The following is a 27,734-nucleotide window of genomic DNA, read 5'->3' as shown; positions in this document are numbered from 1 at the left end:
AACCTACCCCTCACAATAATACAAATACAGTAATTATTGTTGTTCAACGTGACAAAAATTAGGCTACGCAATATTGATGTGTACATGCCCAGTAGCCACAACTGTGTCCCATCTAGCTTTAATAGAGGGCCCCACGACCACAAGATTGTCGATTTCTAGGGCTGTGTTCGAAATGCCCCCTGTAACCTTAAATAGGTATAAAATGAATATTTTTAGTGGTATCTAAAACCATAGTGGACATTATCGAGTGCACACATTCAATCCCAATGCACTGCAAAAACTAGTGTACAACCAATGTACACTGAACGGCTAGAATACCCATAAAGTGTCATGCACCGAATGAACTACAGTATTAGTACTTGTTTTAATAAATGCAATGATGCCCATGATCACAGACGGATTTGTCACGTGAGGAAAGATAGAGCCACATTTAGTATGTTACGTTAAATAATTACAGACTCGGATACAGTGTCTAATGAAATTAAGTTTTTTTGTGATCACCAATCAGGCCTTAAACACAAGACGAACAGCTGCATTTCTTGTCGTTTATGCATATTTGTATGTTTATTTTGTTTATGCTCTGCTTATTTTATTTAGTTTTTGTATACTTCATTTACATTTTATTTATTTGTGTTTCATGTATAGGCCTATCTATTTACTCAAGCTCACTTGCACTGCAGTTAAAAAAAATAAAAAATCAGTTTAAATATTTTTACATATGTACTGTAAGTTGAATGTGCTACACTTACTGTAATACACACTTGGGCTTAAATATTGAAATTGTCATTTTATGTGCTTTCTCTTCACCTGTCAAATTGCTATGACAATTTTTACACAATTGTGGCCCATTTTCATTACTTTATGGGCCGGCACTGGTGACAATGTATAGTTTATCTGTATTATTCAATCATGGTATTTTCATAATAATTAGGCTAAGTGTGTTTATAATCGTTTATAATCGTGTGCTAATAGACATTTTTTTTTTTCATATTTTCTTCCTCATATCTTAGTAAATAGTTACCCTACTTGTTACTGGGGAAAGTAATATTATTAATGTTACTAGTAACACATTATTGCACAACACTGTTGATCAGTCCAAACATTACAATATGTTGCCTTTTACTCTTCACTTGTTTTTCTCCTCTTCACAGAAATAATGGAGTATCTACACACCTCTCTCGTTTTGCTCCTCCTCTTCTGTTCATCGAGTGCTGGAAAAACTTTCTTTACTCATCTCGGAACAAAGTGTATAGACGACTGCAAGTATGACTTGTACGTGTACAAGTGCAAGAGTATTGATAAAGATGGAAAATGCCAGGATATGTATTGTTCACCTCAGGAAGAAAGGAACTTCCAGGGTAGATATTGTCAATATGACAGTACGTGTGGGAAGCATGGAGAAGACTACTACTGGTGCAAAGTTAATAGCTTTACTTGGGGATACTGCGGGCTGGTGATAGATGACAAGAACCATACTGTAAAAAAAAACCTGTTAATTTACATTAAACAACTGGCAGCTAGATTTGCATGCATAAAGCTGTGATTCTACAGTGCAACTACTGTAATATGGAACAACAGTTTATTCCCATTAAAAATATTTTAGTACACACTATTTCATGCTTAATACTGCAAAGCTGCTGTGACACAATCTGTATTGTTAAAAACTCTATATAAATAAAGGTGACTTGTCTGGCTGCACTGAAGCTCTAGAATGAAACTGTAGCAGGATCTAATGCACCTCAGCTCTCATGAGGACAGAGAGCAGAGAACAGAGACACTGCTGTACCACAAAACATCAAACCAAACAATCCACCAAAAAAAACACACTACTGAACATCACTGGAGTCTACTAGACAAATGGAGAATGAGAAAGCTAGCTAATGATGCTTTGAAAACCATCCCATGGATGCTCAGTGATACTGAAGTTCAGGAGGAGATGAAAGCACTCCAGAAGAAGTTTATTGGCTGATCTTTATCTGAGGGTGCGGTTCGCAGGTGAAGGTGAAGTTTACCCAAAATAACCGGGATGACTAGACAAATGGAGAAGTCTAACACCACCATATATGATTTCAGTTAAGCTAGCTAATGATGCTTTTGAAAAACACACACTACTGAACATCACTGGAGTCTACTAGACAAATGGAGAAGTCTAACACCACCATATATGATTTCAGTTACAAGATGTTCAACACACACAACCACATACAAAACACATCACAAAACACATTCTCACAGATGAAAAACAAAACAAACAAACACAGACAGGTTTGTTGATTTCTAAAACGCAATGGCCAATCAGAGGATCTTAGGTTGGAATCCATGCACTCTCCGCTCCAGTCATCGTTGTTGTTTTTTTTAGTCCAGCGCTGAGTTTTATCACGCTCGTAACTTCTTTCTAACAAAGACATTAAAAAAAGTTTAATCGTGTGGTCACGTTCGTTTTTTTTTTTATTTTGGAACTTTGTGAAATCGTGATTGTGTGCGTAATCCAAGCGAAAACCTTTCGACATCCAAAAAAGAACCCGCCCGCCCCCGCTGGAGAAGAAGAAGTTTTCATGCATGACAGGCCGCCACGTAAGCCGCATGTACAAAGCAAAATAAAAAAAATATATCTTGTGTATGACACGCAGAAAAATAAGCCACACAAGTGGCTACTAAACAAAAAGACAAAACTAACTACTACACTATATAGAAAAAGATAATAATTTCAGAGACACATATGTGATTCTGCAACCGAGCCTGGTCCAAACGCACTCCACGCAAAATCAATCTAATTAAACTGCTTATTATTCGTATTAACTCACACCCCAAATCACAAACATTTTCACTCCTATCTGTTTAATTTAACAATGTTTTTGTGAACATATATATATATAATTTAATAAAAAATAATTGTAACACTTTACAATATGGTTAGATTAGTTATTAGTTATTAACGTGTTAGTTAATTACTGTAAAGTGCTACCTAAATAATATACCCCCCCCCCCCCCCCCCCCCCCCCGCCGAATTCGGCCCCTCTAAGAAATATAAAAGCCCCCCAAGTCGTGTGTCCTGGTCGAATCAGGCCATTGATGGCGGTCAGCAACCCATGCAGGAAAGTGATCCCACTGCGCCTCTTCGTTCCACTTTATTCGGGACGCCTGCATAGCCTACTTACTCCATTACTTCAAAAGACTTTGTAATATATAAAGTACAAGCTGTATTTTTATATGCTAATTAATTTTATCTGCCATTATTTCTGATAAGCTAGCTAGCGCCTTCCATCTATTCGGGACGTCTGGAAAATCAGTTATCCACAGAAGAAAAGGTGAATGCTCCTATGAGACCTGTCATGCAGACAGTGTAAAACTTCCGGAGACCATCCATGTGTGGGGTTTCTTTTCATCCAAGCGAATGGGCTCTGTCACAGTCCTGCCCCAAAACACTGCCATGAATAAAGAATGGTATCAATACACCCTGCAAGAGCAACTTCTCCCAACAACACAGGAGCAAACTGGTGATGATGCATGCATTTCCCAGCATGATGGAACACCATGACACAGGGCAAGAGTCACAGTGAAGTGGTGATCATTATTGACATTTTGGGTCCATGGCCAGTCAACTCCACAGTTCTTAATCTCATTTGAAAGTGCTAGCGTACAGACATTGAAGCAACAAACCTTGCAAAACACAAAATTTATGTCACCGCCAAAACTTTTGGCCATGACTGTAGTTGTTCCTTCTCTCTTTCTGTTCACATTGTTTATTTGTTTTTTTAGTGCTCAATCAGCACTTAACTAAACACTTAATTATCTAATTAACAGCAACACAGTGGTCAGTGTTATTTTAACGCTATGTAGACTGGACCTGAGTAGTGGTCATTTTGCTTTGTATCATGTCACTATAACATTGTTCTCCATGAGTTGCATTTTTGAGGAGATTTTTATGATGTAGAATATTGAGTTAATTCAAAATTTAGCTGAAAGAATGATTCAGGAACATCATACTAACCTTAAAAGTGTATTATTATTTTTTTTTTATTATTACACACACACACACACACACACACACACATGTTCTTAAAAAATCAATTAGCTGGGATGTTGTCACACACACACACACACACACACACACACACATTTATATATATATGTATATATATATATATATATATATGTACACACATGCATATGGCGCTACTAGGCCTGAGTGTAAATGAGGCAACGTCAAAACGTTAACGCCGGCACCGCTACATGTTCGTGATGATGCAGTATAGACTGCCTATGGGACGGTCAGAGGGCTCTCAGATTTCATCAAAAATATCTTAAATTGTGTTCCGAAGATGATCAAAGGTCCTACAGCTGAAAGAAGAACACAAGGGTGAGTAATTAATCAGAAGAAACCATTATGCCAAATAATTTTTTCAACAGCATATGAGAAATAATAAATAAATCCTATCAGAAGAAACCATTATGCCAAATAATTTTTTCAACAGCATATGAGAAATAATAGTGCACTAAAAACAGCCTGAAAAATCTGAAATATATGTTCATACTAATGATTTAGAAGTAGCAGAAGCATCAAGCTTTCAGAAAATGACAAATCCTGTTGGACGAGATGTTAGAGATGTCTTTAACTGTGGTTAGAAAAAAACTATGCACACAATGTTCCAATAGGCTAATGCAGAAACTAAACAATTTCTTTTAAACAAACTGAGTCAGCAAAAGAGAAATGACATAATATTAAAATATATAAAGATACAAACAAATCTACAGACATAAAAAACCTTTAAAAATATAAAACACATATATCATAAAAGTGGAAAATACACCTCATGACATCATCATTCTGCGAAGTAACAAAGCCTGTAGAATATCTGGATTAAGAATATGTAAAACATCTGGATTGTTTAATCGTCTAGACAGTTTCACCGCTGTCTGTCTATCAAATCCAAACACAGCACAGAGCGGCTGAGTGAATGTGGTCTGGACTCTGTGGATGAGACTCATTGTATCAGAGACACTGTAGAAGGACAAAATCCCTGCGCTGTGATCCACATACACTCCTATTGTATTGGAGATATTGACTACAGGAAGGACAGTCTCAATGTTATTGTGCCAGAATGAGCAGTAGTCTGGAGAGCAGAACAAACTCCAGGATTGATTGTTACGTCCAACTGCACTCTCAGGACCACCTCCCTTCCTGCTGATGCTCTTATATGTCACTCCTATATCTACTCCTGATCCCCCATCACCAACCCACTCCACCTCCCAGTAACAGCGTCCAGTCACACTCTCTCTACACAGCGCCATGCTCCAAGAATCAAATCTGTCTGGATGATCAGGATACGGCAGACGTATCTCATAGAAATAAACAAATAATTACTCATCAAACAAAATCAAAAAGAATCTGATGGAGATAAACACATAATTACTCATGACTTTACATCAATAATATAACATATTAATGGGTCTCTTCATTAGTATCATCATTTCATAATAATTATAATCTCTCTGACTCTGACTGAAGTGATTGATTACTCAGATAAAAAAGCCCATTGATTTCCTTATTTTACATGATAATAAATGTTATTCATCTTGCAAATTGATGAAGAACAAATATTACTGTACAGATCTATGCAAAATATTCTCCACTGATTTTAATCCTGCTCCATGAACACAGTCACATCTCATTCAAAAGATAAATCTGAACTCTTTCATGGGACAGATAAGAGCATTTCACATCAAAGCTTGCGTATGTTATTCATTTAGGGGTAAAATGAAATTCCAAATATGTGACAAGCAATATACTGTTTGCGAATGCCACACCAATGAGAGTGGCACATTTGATATGCAAATCAATTTGTACAAATTCGTACAAATTAGCCACCTTCCCATGAGATCAGGCTGGAATAAACACCTCGAATCACTCTTGCGGTACTTTTATGGAATACGTCGCACACAGTGACATGGCATCGCCACGTCTCAAGTTTCTAACCATCATGCACTGCTTCAAGTCGATCAGTCTGCATATAGGCACATGTCATCGAATGCACTTAAGGTGCAGTAAGTGATTTCTAAAAAACACTGTTGATATCTGAAATCATCAAAACAAAAATGCCCCTACCAAAGGATCGCGTCCTTATTTTGATAACTCCACCCCCAAATTCACAAACACGCTAGCTATGCAACACAGGCACCTCCTCCATCATGAGTGTTACTGCTGACTAGCTATGTGTTTTGGTGCTCAATCCAATCCACTTTCAACAGTGTTTCTCAGAAATTGCTTGCTATCTAATGGCTGTGTTCCATTCTGAAAGGCACATGTCTATGCCTATAATATTTCCAAAAAACAAAAATGCCAGTTTACATCTCACTCCAATGACCTTATATGGTTCTGGAATGAACCCCTGGTAAGATCATCATCAATTAGCACAGAAAGTCTCCCAGTGATCACAAGTGTTTGTGTGTATTTTCATTGTAACTCACATTGTAGAAACTCCTTCCTAGTTGTAAACTGATGACTCGGGACAATGACCTGGACGGTTTTCACTATGAACACCAAAGAACATCTGTGCATCAGTGCAAACTCTTTATTTCCCAAGTCAAGAATTAAGGTACTACCATTTTATATTTAATGAACAGTGCTCAACTCTTTTCTGAGAGTAAAACATTATTACCTGTTTTAGATAACCTTTCTATTTCATCTGTGCAGAACTGCTGCAGTTTATCTCTGAGCTGAGAGACAGACTTCACAAACTCATCAAAATTGGGACGAGAACTGACAGTGAAGCTGTCTGTAGATCCAGAGAGAGAGACAGATGGGCAGCTCTGTAGACACAAACACAAAAACATTACCTCTGTGCAATTAGAGAAGCCTGTAGTCTTCAGTCCTATGTTTAAAGGGTTAGTTCACCCAAAAATGAAAATTAGCCTGTGTTTTACTCACCCTCAAGTCATCCTAGGTGTATGTCACTTTCTTTTTTCAGACAAATCCAATAGGAGTTATATTAAAAATTGTCCTGTCTCTTCTAAGCTCTATCTTTGTAGTGGGCAGGGGTTTCTGTTTTTACAGTCCAAAACAAGTTAAATAAAGTGCGCGCATCCATAATAAAACGTGCCTCACACGGCTCCGGGGCATGAATAAAGGCCTCCTGTAGTGAATCCATGCGTTTTTGTAAGAAAAATATCCATATTCCAAACTTAATAAACATTTTTCTCTCACTTCTGCTGACTGTCGTATGTGGAAGCGTTCCGGCGGATGTAGGACGTATGCATCGTGCGCATGCCTCTGAGATATGCTAGTCTCACGAGTTTGTCTCACAAGGCTCCTCTTGGCTTATATCAAAATCCTCCAACATTTTTTCTTTACAAATACTCGTTTTGTGCTCCTTATTAATGACTAATTGTTCTCTCTCCGCATTCGTCACTATTCACGCAATGCCAACGTCCTACGTCATCCGCCGGAACTGCTACCGTGTATGACAGTTAGCAGAAGTGATAGAAAAGTGCTTATTACGTTTGAAATATGGATTTTTTTTTTTCTGAAAAAAACAAAACAACAAATGGATTTGCTACAGGAGACCCCCACACACACCCCCCAGACACATCAGACACATATAATAATATATACACACACACAAAATAAAATGTTTTTTGAACTTTTAAAAAAAAACCACCCCACCACAACAAACACAGAGCTTAAAAGAGCCAGGACAATTGGTCTTGGATCTTAAATAAAAAAATAAAATAACACCTAAGATGGATTGCTTGATGATAAGATAAACACTCTTTCAAACTCACATCATCAAGCAACTAACCCTTTAATAAGGTCTCTGTTACCTGGAGGAAATGAATATGATCATCTGTGTTTGAAAGCTGTTTCAGTTCAGTCTCTTTCCACCTCAGATCATCAAGCTCCAGCTCCAGTCGAGCCAGTCTTTGTTCAGCTTGTTTCACTGCAGCTTGTTCCTGATCTCTGATCAGCTGCTTCACCTCAGTGCGACGTTTCTCAATGGAGCAAATGAGCTCAGTGAAAATCCTCTCACTGTCCTCCACTGCTGTCTGTGCAGAGCGCTGTTATAGGACAAACAATACAATCAGATCTTAATGGTACCTCACAGAGACATCGAGCTCCAGTCTTGAAAAAAACTCTTAAAAATAAAGGTTCTTAAATAGTTCATCATTAGAGTGTAGGGTGAAGAACTTGCCTATTGTGTAAAAGGTTCTTTAAAAAATTAAAAAAATTACATAAAAATATATCAAAATACAAAACATACAAAACATATTAACAATATCATCAAATTAAGTAAAATGAGGAGTACTGCAAGGCTCAGTACTAGGATAATTGTTTTTCACCCTGTATATGCTACCCTTAGGGGATATCATTAAGAAACATCTGTATTTAGCTCTATATTTCTTTGCTCCCTGATGAAACATACAAATTCCAATGACTAATGGAATGAAATAGTTCATATAAAAAATTGGATGACTAGTACTTTCCTACAACTAAATTCTAAAATAATAGAAGCTTTAATTATTGGAGAAAAACACAGCACATAGCATATCTTCATAGTAGTTCACATCTATTGTGGTCTCAAAATTCTGGCCACTTGATAATATGTACAATATCAAAACCAACAGTATCAAAATAATTTTATGCATAGCGTCTTTGAAATGATGTGTATTGTAATAAGCACTATAAAATGAAATGTGAACTGTGGGCGGTAGATCCTTTTCCTATCTAGCGCCGAAAACTCTCATCTCATCTCTGGCATACACACTATAACATTTCTATAAATTTCAATTTAAATCTGTTAAAGGTATGTTAGGCTGCATGAAGTAGGTTAAATGAACTGTGAACATTTCCCACATTCAATGTGAAGTATTGTTAGAAGAATGGCACTTATGCTAATATTAGCACAAGAAATTAACACAAGTTTACCACAGTCAACCAGATCTGGGCCATATCCAGATTAGATGGTGGACCTGCACCTACACTAAGACAAGACCACAATGCAGCCCTTTTCACAAACTATTTTCTTTAGCCACCCTCTTTATTCCAGTTTCATTGACTGACAGCGCAGTGCAAACATCACCCCTGTGTTTTCATGTTCTAGCTTAAGTTTAGAAATTTACAGTGCATTTTGTTTTATTAAGATGTGGTTTACTCTAATACTTTATTTTTAGGTCAGATGGTTAGTCCTGCCATCATTCTTGTGCAGTTGGTATAAAAAAAATTTAATAAGCCTTTCACTGAAAGATTCTTCAGGGAATCAAAAGTTCTTCTACAGCATTAGATGTTTTTGCACCACATAGTTCTAGGAACTAAGTTCTAGGAAGCCAGCAGGGTCGTTCCTAGAGAACCAGTTTCTCCCTCTGGCCATTTTCCTGGTTGCATTCGCACCACAGAAACTGTGAAGCGTCCAACAGCGACATCTTTATTCGCGGCATTTACAAACATCAAAAACCAGTGAATGGAGGATGCTGTGTTTGAAGCTGTTTTTGTTGTGTGTTGTAGGTTTCGTGAAAACGGAAATGGAAAGTAAACACACAATTTACACAATTGAAACAATACATTACTAGTTCCTGTGGTACGAACACACCAAAAAGCGTTAAATTCCGCCAATAGTTCTAGAAACTATTAAAAGCTTCCTCCGGTGCGAAAGTACCTATTGTTTCTTCCTGGCACCTTTATTTTTAGGAGTGTGAAGGAGACTTCTTAAACTTATCCAAACTCACCTTATGAGACTCCACAGCCTCTCTCATCCGCTTAAGATCTATCTTTCTCTGCTGGATAGTTTTCTGGATGTTTCTCTGTGTTTCTTCAAAATGTCTCTGCAGAAAACAGATATATTTATAAATCTAATAAATGTTTTTGTAAACATGTCTCTTGTTAGTCACTTAAGTCTGACTTTATTCGATCAAAAACACAATGTCTACCTTTCTAAAACACAATCAGTTTCCCTGATTGAGAGAAAAATGATATACCAAATGAAGAGAGAAACAACATTAACTGTCACTTAAGAGATCCAGGATGGAGCAGTACCTGTTTCTCTGCTCTTGCCTCTCCAGTTGATACAGTGTCATGATTTTTGTGTTTGTCCACCAAACACAACATACAGATACATCGCTGGTCAGTACGACAGTAAATCTCCAGCATTTTATCATGTAGAGGGCAGATCATGTCCTGCAGTTGTCCAGTGGCATCCATCAGATTGTGTTTATTACCTCTGAAGAGACTCTCATGCTGTTCAAGATGATTTTAACAGTAAGAGCTTCGACACTCCAGACAGGATTTCACTGCTTTCTGTTTAATTCCAGTGCAGGAGTCGCACTGAACATCTCCAGATCCAGTGCGATGAACTGCAGGAGCAGCAGGAGTAGCAGGAACAGGAGCAGATTGGAGTCTCATTGTCTTGAGTTTCTCCACCATCTCAGCAAACACCACATTCTTACCCAAAACAGGTCTTGGTGTGAAGGTTTTTCTGCACTGAGGACATCTGTAGATTCCTTTCCAGTCCTCCTGGTCCCAGTAATCTGTGATGCATCTCATACAGTAACTGTGTCCACAGGGAATCGTCACTGGATCCTTCAGCAGATCCAGACACACTGGACAGCAGAACTGATCCTCAGCCCATGAGATACTGGCTTCTGCCATTTCACTGTATATGAACACAGACAGAGAGATGATATGCAGTGGAGCTCAACAGTTGAGTTCCTTCTTTTAAGGGAAAGGGTTTATATATCTTCCCGATTACATACCTGAGAAACAGGTTTTTCTGCAGGGTATGATTTACTGTAACTTTCTGTTTAATGACTACACTGTTTAGATGACAAAGTGGTTTAAAATACAGTGAACTGATAATGAACTATGCATTCTACTTTATTTAGTTCTAAAAGTACTAGCATCACAAACTACACCACACAATAATATAAATTATGCTATGGCACAATATCATAACTGAATCATGATTGAGACTGTGGCAAACATGAGAGAGACTCACTGATGTCCACTAAAGTAATTCATCATGTATATAGAAAATATCAACTATATCAATACATGGAATCAAATAGTGAACATTTAAAAATGCTATATATCCAAATACAGAAGCTGAGTGACATATTCAGTTTATCATGCTATTATTAATTATGATTGAATTTCTATAATGATTAATATTTTTCAACACAAACAAGCACTATGTGGAAAAATTATCTTAAAATAATCTAAATAATCTTCCATTTTTATATAAAGTATAACAAGCACTGGAAAGTTTATGTTTAGGAATGTGGTTGGATGAGATCTGAAACAAAGGAAGAGAAACTATGAACACAATGTTCCGGTAAAACAGAAGTATGCACTATAAACACAAACAAGTTTGTTCTATAAACATGGTAATGTGTTTATACTCGATCCACTCATTGCACTGTCTAGTCTCGTTGATCTCATTTCAAGATCACTTACCTGGATGCCTTGCTAGTCTCCGGACTCCTTGCAAGTTTGATGTCTTGTATAATGTATAATGGTAGTGAATGGTGCTCACAATTTTGAAGCCCAAAAAAAGTGCATCCATCCATCCATCTTAAAAGTAATCCATTCCAAAAGTAATTCTTATTGTCTATATTTCACAGAAGACTTGTTTGCAATATAGATTAGTTCACAATATAAACTTATATTATAAAATTATAATCTCAGACTTCACAAGAATCATGTAAACTTTATATTATTACTTTAGTGGCCAACTAGATGTCAAAATAATGTCATAATGAGCAAATAGTTCAGACTTAAATTTTAAAAGTAATTCCCCGAAATCTGGTTTGGATTGTGTGACATTTTGTGAAACCTCAAAGTAGTCATCTTCCAAGCTCAGAGGAAAGCATCTTTTTTCAGTCCATTAATGAGAGTTACAGCAAGTTGCCCAGGCCAGTATGGTGGGGCCATTGACATACAATCCAGTGGCCAAATGGGGCATCTATGTATTTTATATTTCTATGACTCAAATCGCTCTCACAGTACTTTGATGCAATACATCACATTGATTTATCCAACAATTCTTCTCCTCCGAGTCACCCTAGCACCACTTTAGAGAGTACTACGACGCATGCACATGCTTTCTGCATGCATGTTCTGCCTCAACAGCACCACACACATGCATTGTTTACGTGCAGATCAAAGCAAACATTCACTAGATAAGCCCCTTATTCCTCGGCTGGGATCGTGTAGAGCCCTTTGAAGCTACATTGAAACTGCAATTTGGACCTTCAACTTGTTGATCCCCATTGAAGTCCACTATAGGGAGAAAAATCCTGGGATATTTTCCTCAAAAACCTTAATTTCTGAAGAAAGAAAGATATGAACATCTTGGTTGAAATGGGTGTGAGTAAATTATCGGAAAATTTTCATTTTGGAAGTGAACTAATCCTTTAACCCTTTTAAGTGTGAAACACCCTTATTTAAACCGCATGAAGCACAAACCACACAAACACATACATCAGAAGAGATTAGTTAACTCAGAGTGTGTTCTGCGTTACACTAGGTCACTTCTAAACTCTTTTTAACATCCGTTTAACACAAGCTACTTTAAGCTACCTTTTTTAGGTCCTCCAGGATTCAGGATATTTTTTCAAGCTTTCTCATTCAGTCTGACACATGTCTTCCTATTAAAAAAGGAAGTATTAAGGATTGTATAAATGCTATTAAATTTACAGTAACAATTCTTTCACATTGTAAAATGTTACCAAATAAGCAGCAAACACTGTGACCATGCTTTAGTGTCGCACCCCAATGTCCCTGCACTGAAGGTGATTTTGCGACACACTCTCTGAGATCAGCATGTCTTCATTCATTTGTTCTTATGTGCATGACTTGGGGAAGTCGTGGCCTAATGGTTAGAGAGTTTGATTTCTAACCCTAAGGTTGTGGGTTTGAGTCTCGTGCCGGTGTAGCACCCTCACCGCCTGATGAGGGGAAATAAACAGTTAAGAAAAAAACCACAAGAGACAGAGCTGCTGTGCCTTCTTCTAAAGCTGTGTATGAAATTGAACAGCAAGTGCAAAAATAGAATATCTCCTTTTTATAACTATTGTCATATCACAAATAGCAATCAGTGAAAATTAACAATAATATAGCATTAAGTAATCCACGTTACATTATATATGAAAGGGAAAAAATATATAAAATACATACAGCTTTCACACAATTACGGTTTCATACATTTTATATATGGTAATGAAACAAAGTATCTTAAAAAATAAAACAGTTAGAGACATATATAATGTTCAAATTTTTGTGACATTTCTTGTGACACTAATTGACAGTATACTTAATTACTCCATTATCAAACCATGGTCTCTGATTAGCATAACTAGCCGAAATGACAATTCTCAAACACTCGGCATCTACGCTCATATTAGTCTGTTTCTCTCTTATTCCGAGGTCACTGTAGCCACCAGATCCAGTCTGTTTCCAAGTCAGAGGGTCACTGCAGTCACCGGATCCAGTATGTATCCAGCCCAGATGGTGGATCAGCACCTAGAAAGGACCTCTACAGCCCTGAAAGACAGCGGAGACCAGGACAACTATAGCCCTAGAGACAGATCCCCTGTAAAGACCTTGTCTCAGACGACCACCGGGACAAGACCACAGGAAACAGATGATTCTTCTGCACAATCTGACTTTGCTGCAGCCTGGAATTGAACTGCTGGTTTCGTCTGGTCAGAGGAGAACTGGCCCCCCGACTGAGCCTGGTTTCTCCCAAGGTTTTTTCTCCATTCTGTCACCGATGCAGTTTTGGTTCCTTGCCGCTGTCGCCTCTGGCTTGCTTAGTTGGGGACACTTCATTTACAGCGATATCACTGACTTGATTGTAAATTATTGCACAGATACTATTTAAACTGAACTGAGCTGCATGATGACATCACTGAATTCAATGATTAACTGCCTTTAACTGTCATTTTGCATTATTGACACACTGTTTTCCTAATTAATGTTGTTCAGTTGCTTTGACGCAATCTTCTTTGTTTAAAGCGCTATATAAATAAAGGTGACTTGACTTGACTTGACTCGGAAACAACTCTTACAACACCGTAAACAATCACATTCACATTGCATACTACTGTTAACATGTTGACAATAACTTAAATGCATTTATGTACACTTCATACCTGATGAGGGGAAATAAACAGTTAAGAAAAAACACAAGAGACAGAGCTGCTGCGTCTTCTTCTGAAGCTGTGTATTAGGTGAGCAGCACGCCCCTCCCCCCCATAGGCGAACACTCACTAACAAGGCAAAACTAATCAACCGATCATGTACCAAGACATTCAAAATCAATCGTCAAATACAAAATATAACAAATATTCAAGGAATATATCATACAAAAAATAAATTATACCTAATAACATTAATCCATTTTTACTTCAATCCATTTTTTTAAAACCACCACACCTTAAAAAAAACAAACTCTCCCCTTCAAAAATAAATGTCGTCCCGACATTACACCCTCCTTCTTTTTTTTTTTTAGTTTTGTTATCTAAATATTCTACATTGTATATGTACCGTGTGTTATTGTATCTACAGTTCATCAATAAAGATCTATTTTGGGAAATGCATAGTCTCATGTCTTCCTTATGGACACTTCCTTTTCACCTTTTAATCCATTCTCTTCAGTATGCATATAAATCTTTATATGTGTATAAATATACTGGCTGATATGGTGGTACTGGGGGAGTCCATTGGGTCAAGTTCTGCATCCCATATTGAATAGGCTGAAATGTTCCTGGGTTTAAATGCTCTACTCTATCGCATGCCGGAGTGCCAAGGTAGTCATAGGTAAACGTCTTTGGTGGTCTCCTTTCTCTCCTAGGCCATCTGTACCCCTGTTCTCCCTCTCTGTTCCTTTCATTTGGAGTTACATGAGCATCTGCCATATCATCAGGTTCTACTTCAGGTTGTTCCGCATTCATTGCATCTACTTCCTGTTGAGATAAGCCTTCATTTTCCATTTGGACTGTTGTTTCATATTCATTCGTCATCTCTTGATAAACTTCTCTTCTTTCCTCTTCAGGTTCGCTGGGCTGGACATCAGGTAAGTATATGTTATCTAACCCGCTGTTTTCTTCCACAGGTTGCTGTTATTGGACCCCAGGTAAGTAGTAGTAATCATCGTCTTCATTCTCCCCTTCTTCTGGACTAGGCTCTTCTTGGTCTTCTAGCCTTGGTTCGTTCACTGTTTTCTTTGTCTTTGACGCCTTCCTGAGTTCAACCTCCAATGGTAGGTAATCACAAGGCAATAAGAGATTACGGTGAAGAACACGGGATCTTCCCTTTCTTTGTTCCGGTTTCACTTCATAAATCGGACCTTCTTCTCCCACTTGACGCACTACTGTGTGTACCACATCTTCCCAGTGACTGCGAAGTTTCCCAGTCCCACCTCTTGGTGTCAAGTTTCGCACTAGGACACAATCTCCAGGAAACAATATGGAACTCCTTACCTTCCCATCATAATTCTTCTTATTTCTTTCTGCTGACTTCTTCGCAGTCGGTCTGGTAATTTCAAAAGCTTCTTGCATTTCTTGCTTCCATCTCCTTACATACTCCTTGTAGTCCATAGTTCCTGTCCCTGAGGTCAAGCCAAACAGCAAATCCACAGGTAACCTTGGGGACCTTCCAAACAGTAAGTAAAATTGTGAAAATCCTGTTACTTCACATCGTGTGCTGTTGTACGCAAAGATAAGTTTGCTTAGTGACTCTTTCTAGTTGGTTTTCTGCTTTTCAGTCAAGGTCTTCAACATCTGGAGTAACGTTCGATTGAAACGTTCAACCTGACTATTTCCTTAGGGGTGATACAGGGTGGTCCTCGATCCCAAAACACCACAGCTCTTCTTCAACTGTGCAACCAGCTGGTTTTCAAACTCTGCTCCCTGATCATGATGGATCCTTTGAGGAAACCCAAATCTGAGAGCATAGTCATTAAATAACCGATCAACAACTGTTTTGGCAGTCTTAGAAGTGGTGGCATATGCTTGCACGAATCTCGTGATCAACTATGATCAATATATAATCATACCCCCCCTTACACTTATCCAAATGTAAGAAATCAATTGAAACCAGTTCGAATGGGTGAGTAGTGACAATATTTTGGAGAGGTGCTCTGGTCTCCTTACATGGTTTCTTTTGTTTCAGGCAAGCACAACTTTTGGTCACATAATGATCAACATCATAGTGCATTTTTGGCCAATAGAACCTTTCTCTGATCAAGGACATTGTCCGATCTAGGCCTTGATGTCCCATGTTGTCATGTAATTCTTTCAACACATGTTGCTTGTACTTCGCAGGTAAGACTAGCTGTGTCTGGGTGTTCATTTTTCTATGGAGGATACCATTGTCTCCCAGGATAATTTGTCCCAACTACGCAGTAAGCATTTACTTTGTTCACTCAAAGTTTTAAACATATGTCTCGTTGGCTTCCTGTCAGACATCTTAAACTGTAAAATGGGTCCAATGTGGTCATCATTGCACTGTGCTTGTCTGATCTCATCCACAGACAATGGCTCACATACATGCTCGGATGTCAGGGTGTCATCAGGAGAAATCATTGCAATCCAGGAGAGGTTGGCATATGGTGCCTCTACCGACTGGATGGTTGCTTCGACACAGTCAGATGGTAATTCTTCTGTGCATTCTTTCATTATTGTCTCAATATCCAGGGGCATTCTAGATAGGGTGTCTGTGTCCACATTTTCTTTGCCTGGCCTGTATTTGATGTTAAAATGAAAATCCGGTTTCACAAAAAGTTCTGCCACCCATCTATATCCCGCCGCATTTAGCTTTGCACTGGTCAAGACATAGGTTAGCGGATAATTATCACTATACACAGTAAATGCCATCAGTCCTATCAGTCCATCCAGTATCTCTTTCGGTGACAGCCCACTTTAGGGCAGTCTTGTCTGAGTCTTTTCTGTAGCTCCAGTAAGTCTCTCTAAGCTTTCCCTCTGTCTGATACAAAACACAATCCCTGGCGTCAGTTGAAGTACGAATGGCTGTGAGAAGGGGGAGCTAAATCATTTGAGAGGGCAATCCCCCATTCTTACCTTTCCACTTTTGATTCCTTGTCTCTCTACACTCCTCTTTGTTAGTCTCAGTTTGTTTCAGCAGGTCATACAAAGGTCCCGCGATCCTTGAGAAATCTTTTATATACTGCTGATAGTAGCTTTGCAGGCCCATGACTGCTCTCACATCCTCTACATGATTTTCAAAGGTTTTGCTGAAGACTAAGGTGTCATCCAGATATTTAAGACTAAGGTGCACTTCATCATCTCACTAAGGTGTCAACAAAATAACCAACACATAAACCATCCATTACCCCATCCAGTCATTAAAACATGAAGTACCAAAAATCAGAACGAATATCCCTTAGCTCATCCAGGCATTCCTCCATGCAGCGCTGAAAATCTGAAGGAGCATTCATCAGACCGAAAGGTACCCGGAGCCACTCATACAAGCCCCACGGTGTTACAAAGGCTGTTAATGGTCTACTTTCCTTGACTATGAAGCCTTGATATGTTTTTCCTTGGTCCAGAAGTAAAAACCAAGAGTTCCCTCCCAGACTGTCCATTATGTCTTGTACACGGGGGATGGGCTGTCTATCAGGATTTGTTTTCCGGTTCAATTCTCTATAATCAATACACAGGCGTAAGGTGCCATCCTTTTTCTGGACACATACTACAGTGAAGCGTATGGTGGGGTTTGATTTTTGTATCCATCCTTGTGCAATGAGATCATGTAGAAAGTCTTTCATTTTTTTGGTAGAGGGGTTTAGGTACTGACTGATATGTACGTGCAACAGGAGTAGTGTCTTTCAGTGAGATGGCTAGTTGCAGCCTCTCAATGCAACCTATGTCAGTCTCAGATTTGGAAAATGAAGCTGCTTCCTTTTTTAACATTTGTTGAACAACTTGTTTTTCAGGCTCACCGAGATGGCTCAAGTTGACGGGCGGAAACCATGTGGTGTCAGAGGCATGGCTGGCTTCAGTTTTTATTTGACTGATCCTCAGAGAAGGTAAGCCATGATTCTCAAAAGCAGCTGTTGGATACACAGACTGTACTGGTTGTACTGTCCCTATGACCGTCTTGCCCACTAACATTAGGTCATGATCTGTGGGACTTTGTACACTGATGATTATGTGTGGAGAAGTATGCTTCTGCAGGGTCACTATTGTCTCGCAGAATTCTAACCCCTCGGTCCATTGTGGGTTAACGTCAGGCTCAAAGATAAGCAATATGTCTTCCTTTGGTCGGTGAGACTGCACTCTGCATTCAATTTGTACCGATGTGTGTTTCGGCACCTGAACATTTTCCTTTGTCGTTTTGACAAGATATTTGCATGGGATTTCTGCATGAATTCGATCAACAAAAGCATGCTCCTTCTCTATTTCCATACTAGGGGGAACTGTTCTCAGAAATTTATTGGTGGCTGGCAGGAATAATTCATTGTCATTTAGCATTAGCTCAATCACGTTTTATCCGATAATAGGATGACAAAGCTACCTGCCCTTCATCACCAACACAGGTATGATGAGTTTTTTCACTTCCTTTTCATTTAATGTCAAACCAAAAGTCACTTCTATCCACCCCATGTAAGGTATATCCTGTCCGTTGACCGCCACGAGACGGAGGCCTTCAGGTGCATCAATGACCTCTGTCACATCCCTCACAATCACACATTTTAAACACTCAATCCACCACACACAATCCTCTATACACACTTAAGGATGTATCCCATAATGCATCAACAAGCTGGCCTTGAATGTAACATGGTACAAGACACTGCTTCCCTACGAAAGCAGTACAAATAGACCTTTTTGCTTTTGGTTTCCTTTCAAGCATGGCAGAATTTATATTAACATTGCAAAATTGTTTGCATTGTTTCTTATGTTCTGTCCAGTGATTAGCTTGACAAGCTTTGGAGCAATACAGTGTTTGCTTACAGGCAGCACATTGCCACAAGATGAGGCCAGGATTCATAACACCACAGTGTGCACAGCTTTGTGGGGACTTCAATGTACAGCTGGTCACTCCCTGTCCTGCGGTTGTGACCCCGTCTCGTTTAACGACTGGTCTTTGTACTTCATTGGCCCTCGTTCTCTGCAACCTGTCAAAAAATGGTCGCTACTGCCACATCTATAACAATGAGTACAGCACACATCCAATCCACTTTGCTGACATGCCAAACATTTCCACAAATGGACTGGAGGAGGGTGGTAGCGTTGTGCAGGGAGCCACAGTTGCCTTTGGAATGTTACCCTTCTTCTGTCGTAGGGCTGCAGATAACGTAGAGGTGGGTATGGAGACTGATGTGGTTGCATGCTGGTTTGATCCCTAACATGGGTGGGACACTGCGTGGACATGATCTGAGTATGGACTCTTTAATTTGAGACACCTCCATACTGAGATCCTTCAACAATGCCATGTCAGACTGCATTTCTTTTAACTCACTCAAAATGTCAGGTTCAAGTTTCTCTGTGTTTTTGTGACACTTTGTCTTTCCTTTCTTTTCAACAGCAACTTCATTAACTTGCACAGGATTCAATTTGGTGGGATGCTGTTGGGATAGAAGTTTCTTCTTGTTTTGACGCTCTGTTTCGTTTGCACTAGCGACATTGACCTTGTCCAAAAGAAGTTCATCACTCACATCAGTTCTCGTCAGGTAAGGTTGCAGGTCACTTCTGATGCTATCATTTTGTAAACCAGTAAGGACAGTGTGGAGAAACATGCTCTGAACAAGGTTCGGGTCATATTTTAAACTAGATTCTGCCTCCTGGGAAGCAAACAGGATCTTTTGCCTCAAATCATCACAAATATCAAGAAAACCTTCTTGAACAACCTAATACACAAAAAGCACACATTTAATCATAATGTACAATCATAATACATAAAAAAATGGGTAAGATTATATTAAACCAACTCGAAGCAAACTTCTTACAACAATTAGATTCAAATTCGGTTTTCCTTCAAGATAGCTACGCAGCTGCATGCCTGGTGCTATTGCTCTGATTACTGCATCCACTATTACAAGTTCTGAAACCCCCCTGCTCAGTCCATGCTCAATTTGATGGGCAAAACTTGAAAAGGTGAGTTTGTCTTTTTGTCCAGGCTCACCGATTTGTCCTGATATTTTGAACTCTCTATTCCAAGGAAGTATGACTGGTCGAGATGGCACTGGATGCAGGTATGTACTTGTGTCTTGCTGTATGTTTGTGCTTTGTAGTGCATAAGGGCTTTGTGGTATGTTTATGTTCTGTATGGTACCAGTGTTTTGGTATGTGTGATTTGCTGCTCCTTGTTTTTGCTCGATTAGCTTTTGCAGAGCTAATTGTAGTGTGTCAATTTCTTTTTGCAGTTTTTCCTGCTCTGTAGTTTCTGCTACTGGTTCTAAAGTCACTCTCTTAGAGGTCTGTGTTGTGTGTTTTTCTGGATCACTGTTTTCATTAACCCTCTGAATTTCACTGATTTGATCTTTTAGACACAAAAGCTCTGACATACCAGCATCTTCTAGCTCCACTAATGACTCTCTCTCAATGTGTCTCACAATCACAGAAATAAGAAATGAACGGCTTTGGTTAATGGCATTTTCACACTCAATTCTTAGAAACTCACATAATTCAAGAAGATGGTCCTTTGAGAGGTCCTCTGAGAGGGCATATGCTCCTATCACCTCAAGCTTCAAGTCTTCTAGGTGATCCATGGGTTATTCAGTCTTTAGATGTGTGCAAAGTGATAGAAGAAATATTCTTAGCTGGTTGGAAATCTGCAGCGCTCCTGGTATCAAAGATCAACCTCAGATTGTTTGCACTTTCCTTCCTAGCTCGACATGGACACTGAACGTCTTCACTCCACTGGTCACCTGGGCTGAGTAGTAGGCTGAATGGCACTGGAAGCGGGCTGTCGTCACTGGAAGCACACTCGCACTGCATTCATCCTCGCTGGGGCCTCCAAAATGTAGCACCCTCACCGCCTGATGAGGGGAAATAAACAGTTAAGAAAAAACCACATGAGACAGAGCTGCTGCGTCTTCTTCTGAAGCTGTGTATTAACTTTAAATTAACAAAAATTGAAGTATCTCCTTTTTATAACCATTGTCATATCACAAATAGCAATCAGTGAAAATTAACAATAATATAGCATTAAGTAATCCACGTTACATTATATATGAAAGGGAAAAAAAATATAAAATACATACAGCTTTCACACAATTACGGTTTCACACATTTTATATATGGTAATGAAACAAACCATCTTAAAAAAAAAAAAAAACAGTTAGAGACATATATAATGTTCAAATTTTTGTGACATTTCTTGTCACACTAATTGACAGTTAATTTACTTAATTACTCCATTATCAAACATATCGTTACAACCCCATGGTCTCCGATTAGCATAACTAGCCGAAATGACAATTCTCAAACACTCGGAAACAACTCTTACAACACTGTAAACAATCACATTCACATTGCATACTACTGTTAACATGTTGACAATAACTTACATGCATTTATGTACACTTCATACCTGATGAGGGGAAATAAACAGTTAAGAAAAAACACAAGAGACAGAGCTCCTGCGTCTTCTTCTGAAGCTGTGTATTAACTGAGCAGCGCGCCCCTCCCCCCCATAGGCGAACACTCACTAACAAGGCAAAACTAATCAACTAATCAACCGATCATGTACCAAGACATTCAAAATCAATCGTCAAAGACAATATATATCATTTACACAATTTAACAAATATTCAAGGAATATATTAGATTAAATAGGATTTATCCCTTTTTACTTTAATCCATTTTTTTTATTTTTTTCTTTTTTTTTATAACAACCACACCGGCAATACCATGACTGAGGTGTGAGACTCGAACCCACCAACTGCTCCCCGGGCACCGCAGCATAAATGGCTGCCCACTGCTCCGGGTGTGTGTTCATGGTGTGTGTGTTCACTGCTGTGTGTGTGCACTTCGGATGGGTTAAATGCAGAGCACGAATTCTGAGTATGGGTCACCATACTTGGCTGTATGTCACGTCACTTTCACTTTTTTCACTTTCACTTATGACTGCTGCGTCAGAAACACTGAACATTGCGACTGGACCTGCACTGAATGGCTACAAATGCATCTGTTATTCTCTCTACCTGACCTGACACTAAACGCCAGCAATAACCTGCATCAATCAGCATCACCAGCTCTCTATCACAAGTACCGAGGTCTGGGTGATCTGCTACCGCAAGCTTTTTTTATTTCAGCTCTGTGTCAGGCTTTCCCACATACAACACTGTGGTGTTTGGTTCCGTGCATTACAGCACACCATGTCTTTCTAGTTTTGTTTTCCACAGAAGAAAGCAAGTCATGCATGTCTGGAACAACATGGATATATTAAATATTAAAGAAATGCATGATTTTTCACTTTTTTTTTTTTTTTTTTATTTTTAATTTCATGTGTTTTTCAGGCCCAGCTATCACAGCTTAAAAATGACTGGATATTTCCAGGTTTTCCTTGACTGTAGTAGCTCTGAAAATATCTGAGCAGATTGTTTATGAAATTAAGTGACTTGATATTAACTTCAGCTATTGACTATAATGGTAAGATCCTCAGAGGGGAAAACCTATAACAACGGAAGAAAGGAAAGACAGTGTCAGTGAAGGTGGTTGTGAATGTGTGTAGATGTGTATTAGTTACAGGATCAGAGAATGACACTGTTCCTCTGTCATAGTCCAGATCAACTCTCACACGCTCAAGATCCTGTTCAACAGGAAAACCAGATGGTTCATATAATCCATACCACACACTCCAGACATCAGCGCTAAAGAAATCACGTCCCTTCCTTTGGTTTGATGCTGTAGTTACTCCAAGATTCCAGCATCGGCTCTTTTTAATCTCCACATCCCAGCAGTGTGTTCCTGAGTTAAAACCCTCTGAACCCAGAACACAGGAATAATAGTCAAATCTCTCTGGATTATGAGGAAGAGGTTGTTTCTTCCAGCTGTGTCTTACGCAGGTCAGATCATCAGACACGATGAGATCTGGATTTGCAGTGTTTGGATCCAGAATCACAGGAGCTGATGAGACACAATCAACAGTTGCTTTTATGACATTTTCAGTGTATGTGTAAGAGCACAGATCTTCTCCAGACTCACTGTTTTGGATGATGTCCTGCATCTTCTTCCAGACTCTGAAGGGCAGGTTGCCCAAGTAACGTGGCACATGAATCAGAGCTCCAGAAGGTGTCTGTGGATCCGGCTGTGATGAGATCTGGACTCTGGAAGAACATTCAGGATCAGAACTGACCTTTGACTTCAGAAGCAGAGAGACCAGAGACAGCAGCAGATCACTCACCTTTCCATTGAGACTGGAAACTCCTGCAGAACAAACACACAATTTATCATCAACAACTCAATCAATCAATCAATCAATCAATCAATCAATCAATCAATCAGTGATCTGAAATCAGACCTTTAGAAAGCAGACATCATTGTCTCTCATCATCTCCTCCGTGTCTTTGATTGTCTGTGAAAGAGCTGAGATGTGTCTGTTGATCTCCTCCAGCTTCTCCTTCATCATCTGCTTCTTCTGCTCCTCTTCCTCCCTCAGTGCAGTGATTGTAGCTTCTTCTTCATCTCTGAGAAACTGATGAAGCTTCTCAAACTGCTGTTTAATCTGACGCTCTGTGTGCTCAGCTTGAGACTGAAATCAAACCACATTCACTTTAATCATCTCAGTCAACACACTACGAATGTCTTTACAAAGCATGAAGTAATTTATGATTTAGATTTTCTTGGTTCTTGATCCAAGTGTGTCCAATATCTATGATGATAAACTGTGTTGAGATTGCTGGGTATTTGAGTCTTGATCCTGTTTCCTCACCTTGATGTGTTGAACTGTTTTCACACACTCTTTTTTCATCTTCTCTCCGTGTGTCAGTTTCTCTTGTAAGGTCTTCAGTGCTGTATTGAGCTCCTCCTACAATTTGACAAAGTGAAAATCTCTAAAACATCAGTTACTGGGAAATTTGGAAGTGATTTTCAGACAATTCACCATATTAATTTCTATTATTTTGTTTTAATTTAGTATGTTTACATTTTAAAGCTATATGTAATTAAAAGTATTGATTTGTATATTGAATTCATATGAACGTTTTATTATTATATTTATGTAGACAAAAATTTCTAACCTTGTTTGTCTCAACTAGCCATTAAACCAGATTTTAATGATTTTGAAATTTGAATTTTGATCTGACGAGGAAAATTAAACCATTTCCTTACAGTGCTAGTCTACTTGTGTTCATGTATTAAGGACAAGCTTGTGAAAAAGCAAAGGAAGACAAGAGCATAATTGCAATTGAGAGGTAATGCGTTACACGAGATTGATTATTTATTTGTTTTTATATTGTTTATTGTATATTTTAGTGTTTTTATGTGTGAAATAAATGTTGAAGTTTGTTAATGAACCTTTGTCCAGACACGTCATGTTATGAAGCTATAAAAAAAATTAATCTCCTGCCTAATAGTGATAAGGAAAGACATTTTTGGATCTTGTAATTTGATTGATATTTGTTATTCAGTGTTGAAATATATATATATATATATATATATATATATTATTTTTTTTTTTTTTTTTTTTTTTTTTTTTTTTTTTTTATGGTTACAGTACAAAAACAGAACAAAATCAAAAAAAAACAAAAACAAAAAAAAAAAAAAAAAAAAAAAAAAAAAACATACAAACACAAAAGCCATCAAAATCATTATACTGTCCTACCTTGTAAGAAGAAACTACTTCATTAATGGGTCTGAATGTGTGATTGATGTATTTCTGTGAATCTCTGCACACTAAACACACCGGCTGTTTGTCCTCCAGACAGAAGAGTTTGAGTTTCTCACCGTGTAAACTACAGATCTCCTCAGATCCTGATGAACACCTCTCATTTCTCTGCCTCCGTAACGGCTCACAAAGGTTTTTCAAAGCAAGATTATATGGAGGATCATCTCTTGAGCTTCTTTTCCTGCAGAGAGGACACTCCTGAGTTTCTTTGATTCTCCAGAACTGTAGTAGACACTCTTTACAGACACTGTGACTACATGATAAAATAACAGGATCCTTGAAGATTTCACAGCACACGGCACAAGAAAGTTCTTCTGTGGATACATTTAGTGAAGCCATTTTCACTGTTGTCAAGAGATCCACTTGTTTAAACCTCTTCTCAAAACATAACCATGCATGAAAACCACAAAAGCTGCTGTCTATTCAGAAACTAACCATTTCGAAAGTTCTATTCTCCACTCACTGTTTCCTTTTTTATTTTTCCCCCAGGAGATACAGAAAGGAGGCAGCATAACAGATAGAGAAATAATCAAACAGTCTCTTCCTGGTAAGTGTTGTAAGAGTTTCTGCATTTTTATTATCTTGTCTGTTTGTATCTTATGCTCTTTGACCCTTTGCTGCATGATTTGAATAGAATATGAATGGATGGACAGAGTCAGTTCTGCTGCTTCAGTTCTGTGTAATCAGTAACATGCAGTGACAAAGAGATAAGATCCTATTCATTTCAACAGAGAACTGTTTACTTCTGGTACAGTGACTGTTGGCAACAGAACAGGCGTTGGTTATCTGGTTAATGATTTAATGCACTTACAATTCTGCTGTAGTTTATATAAAAAAGTTCTCCAACAGCAGAATGTTACTTCTTACAATGAGAAAACTAGTCAAATGATAGTGACTTCTATCTTAATCTTATTGCTAACAACAAGAAGACTATATATATAATTTGTGACTGAATTGTCTAAAGAATGCTGTGTCACTGGTGGTGTGAATAAGCTTTAGAGAGTTAGATTTACAGATATAACTATAGGTTTATTTATATTTGGACACAGGCACAGTTTGTATTATTTTAGCTGCTGACCAAAACATATTCAAGTTACAGTTATATAATGAATATAGGCTTAAAGCTTTAATTTGAGGGTATTCTCATCAAAATTGGAGGAAAGGTTAAGGAATTACAGCTCTTTAATATGTCCAGACACCCCCCCCCCCCCTCCTTTTTTCAAGGGATCATTAGTAATTGGACAATTGACTCAAAAGCTGTTTCATGGACAGATGTGGGCTATGCCTTTGTTATTTCTTCATCAGTTGAGCAGGTAAAAGGTCTGGAGTTGATTTTAAGTGTGCCAGTCGCATTTGGAAGCTGTTGCTGTGAATCACATCATGTGGTCAAAGGATCTCTCAAAACAAGTGAAACAGACAATTGTTAGGCTTCAAAAAAAAAAAAAGTTTTGTACCAAAACAGAAAAAAAAATAGGAGTGGCCAAATCAACATTTTTTTGGTACATTCTGAGAAAAAAAGTATGCACTAGTGAGTTCAGCAACATCTAAAGGCCTGGAGGTCCACGGAGGACAACAGTGGGGATGATCGGAGGATCCTCTCCATGGTAAAGAAAAACCCTTTCACAACATCCAGCCAAGAGAAGAACACTCTCCAGGAGGTAGACGGGTCACTGTCAAAGTCTACAATCAAGAGAAGACTTCACCAGAGCAAATACAGAGGGTTCGCCACAAGGTGCAAACAAGGCCAGGTTTGCCAGCTTTCTTTGGAAAAAAAAAAAAAAAACCTTATTAAAAAGCCAGACCACTTCTGGAAAAGCTTTCTTTGGACGGCTGAAATTAAGATCAACCTGTACCAGAATGACAGGAAGAATAAAGTATGGGGAAGGCTCATGATCCAAAGCACACAACATCATCTGTGAAACATGGAGGAGCAGTGTGATGCATGAGCGTGCATGGCTCCCAGTGGCACTGGGTTACTGCTGTTTATTGATGATGTGACTGAAGTGTATAGAGATATACTCTCTGCCTAGATTCAGTCAAATAAAGCAAAGTTGATTGGGCGGCGCTTCATAGCACAAATGGACGATGACACAAAACATACAGCAAAAGCAACCCAAGAGTTTTTGAAGGTAAAAAGTGGAATATTCTTCAATGGCCAGGTTAATCTCCTGATTTATAAAAGGAACACTTAAAAATAGCCTTCAGGGAACATTCTGGAAACGTTCTCTCTAGGTTATAAAAATAAAGCCTAAAAATAATCTGCAGGGAACATTCTGGGAAGGTTCTTTTTAGGTTATTAAAAAAGAAGCTACAGGGAACGTTCCCAAAATGTTGTTATTTGGTTCACAAAAAAATTACCAACTGGGAACCATACGGGAACATTAAGGGGAATGTTCTGTTTTCGTTGGGTAATTGGTCACCTTCTGTTGGTGGCTTGTTAAAACCACTAAATTACACACTACAAAGGGTTTTTGTTTTATGGTTAAAAGTTGATTGTTATGGTATTTGTAGTGCAAACCATTAGAATCTATGTGATGGTTTCTATTGTTTTGTTTTTTGTTTGTTTTTTTCAGCAGGGTGGGCCGATCTGGATTCAGGTTATGAGCAGCACTAGTCAATCAGCAATGGAAAGTCATTCAGTCATCATTTCTTAGGACTGTCTGTCAGCTGCATGGCGAATCCAAGAGACTGTATTTCCCAGAAGACCTTCAGATGCTCTGAGACCAGTGTGGCTTCATTCATTTTGTATGTGTGCATCAGAAACACTGGACCTGCACTGACCATCCAGAGGTGCTCTCTCAATGGCTACTAATGCATCAGTGTTCATTTTTGAGTCAGCTGTACATTTTCACCTCTAGATGTCAGTAAAGTCTCACTGAAGACTCCAGTG

General features: G+C 38.6%; 2 protein-coding genes and 1 pseudogene across 4 annotated transcripts; all 3 read right to left on the bottom strand.

Moving 5' to 3' along the window:
• Nucleotides 1-4,803: 4,803 nt before the first annotated feature.
• Nucleotides 4,804-5,346, bottom strand: LOC122134189 (tripartite motif-containing protein 16-like protein; the record flags this gene model as incomplete). The annotated part of the gene is made up of 1 exon (XM_042721115.1): nt 4,804-5,346. A coding segment is annotated over one exon (534 nt), but the record flags the coding sequence as incomplete, so codon positions are not given.
• A 45-nt stretch (nt 5,347-5,391) lies between these two features.
• On the bottom strand, nt 5,392-10,702 carry LOC109102424 (annotated as a pseudogene).
• Nucleotides 10,703-21,955: 11,253 nt separating this feature from the next.
• Nucleotides 21,956-25,402, bottom strand: LOC122136435 (E3 ubiquitin-protein ligase TRIM35-like). 3 transcript variants are annotated; one of them, XM_042719473.1, is made up of 7 exons: nt 25,280-25,384; nt 24,782-25,025; nt 23,891-23,986; nt 23,480-23,710; nt 23,363-23,385; nt 23,164-23,285; nt 21,956-23,085 (listed from the first exon to the last, which is right to left on the bottom strand). In XM_042719473.1, exons 1-7 carry the CDS (start codon nt 25,354-25,356, stop codon nt 22,601-22,603), a joined length of 1,278 nt encoding a protein of 425 aa, XP_042575407.1. In that variant the 5' UTR covers nt 25,357-25,384; the 3' UTR covers nt 21,956-22,600. The 3 variants fall into 3 exon arrangements, with proteins under 3 accessions (XP_042575407.1, XP_042575406.1, XP_042575408.1); XM_042719472.1 differs by having other exon boundaries at nt 24,782-25,402; XM_042719474.1 differs by having other exon boundaries at nt 24,863-25,402.
• Between the last annotated feature and the right edge of the window lie 2,332 nt (nt 25,403-27,734).

The sequence above is a fragment of the Cyprinus carpio genome, chromosome B3 (genome assembly GCF_018340385.1).
Source record: "Cyprinus carpio isolate SPL01 chromosome B3, ASM1834038v1, whole genome shotgun sequence".
Lineage (NCBI taxonomy): Eukaryota > Metazoa > Chordata > Actinopteri > Cypriniformes > Cyprinidae > Cyprinus > Cyprinus carpio.
Note: the sequence above shows the minus strand (reverse complement) of the source record. Positions and strands in the feature narration are given on the sequence as shown.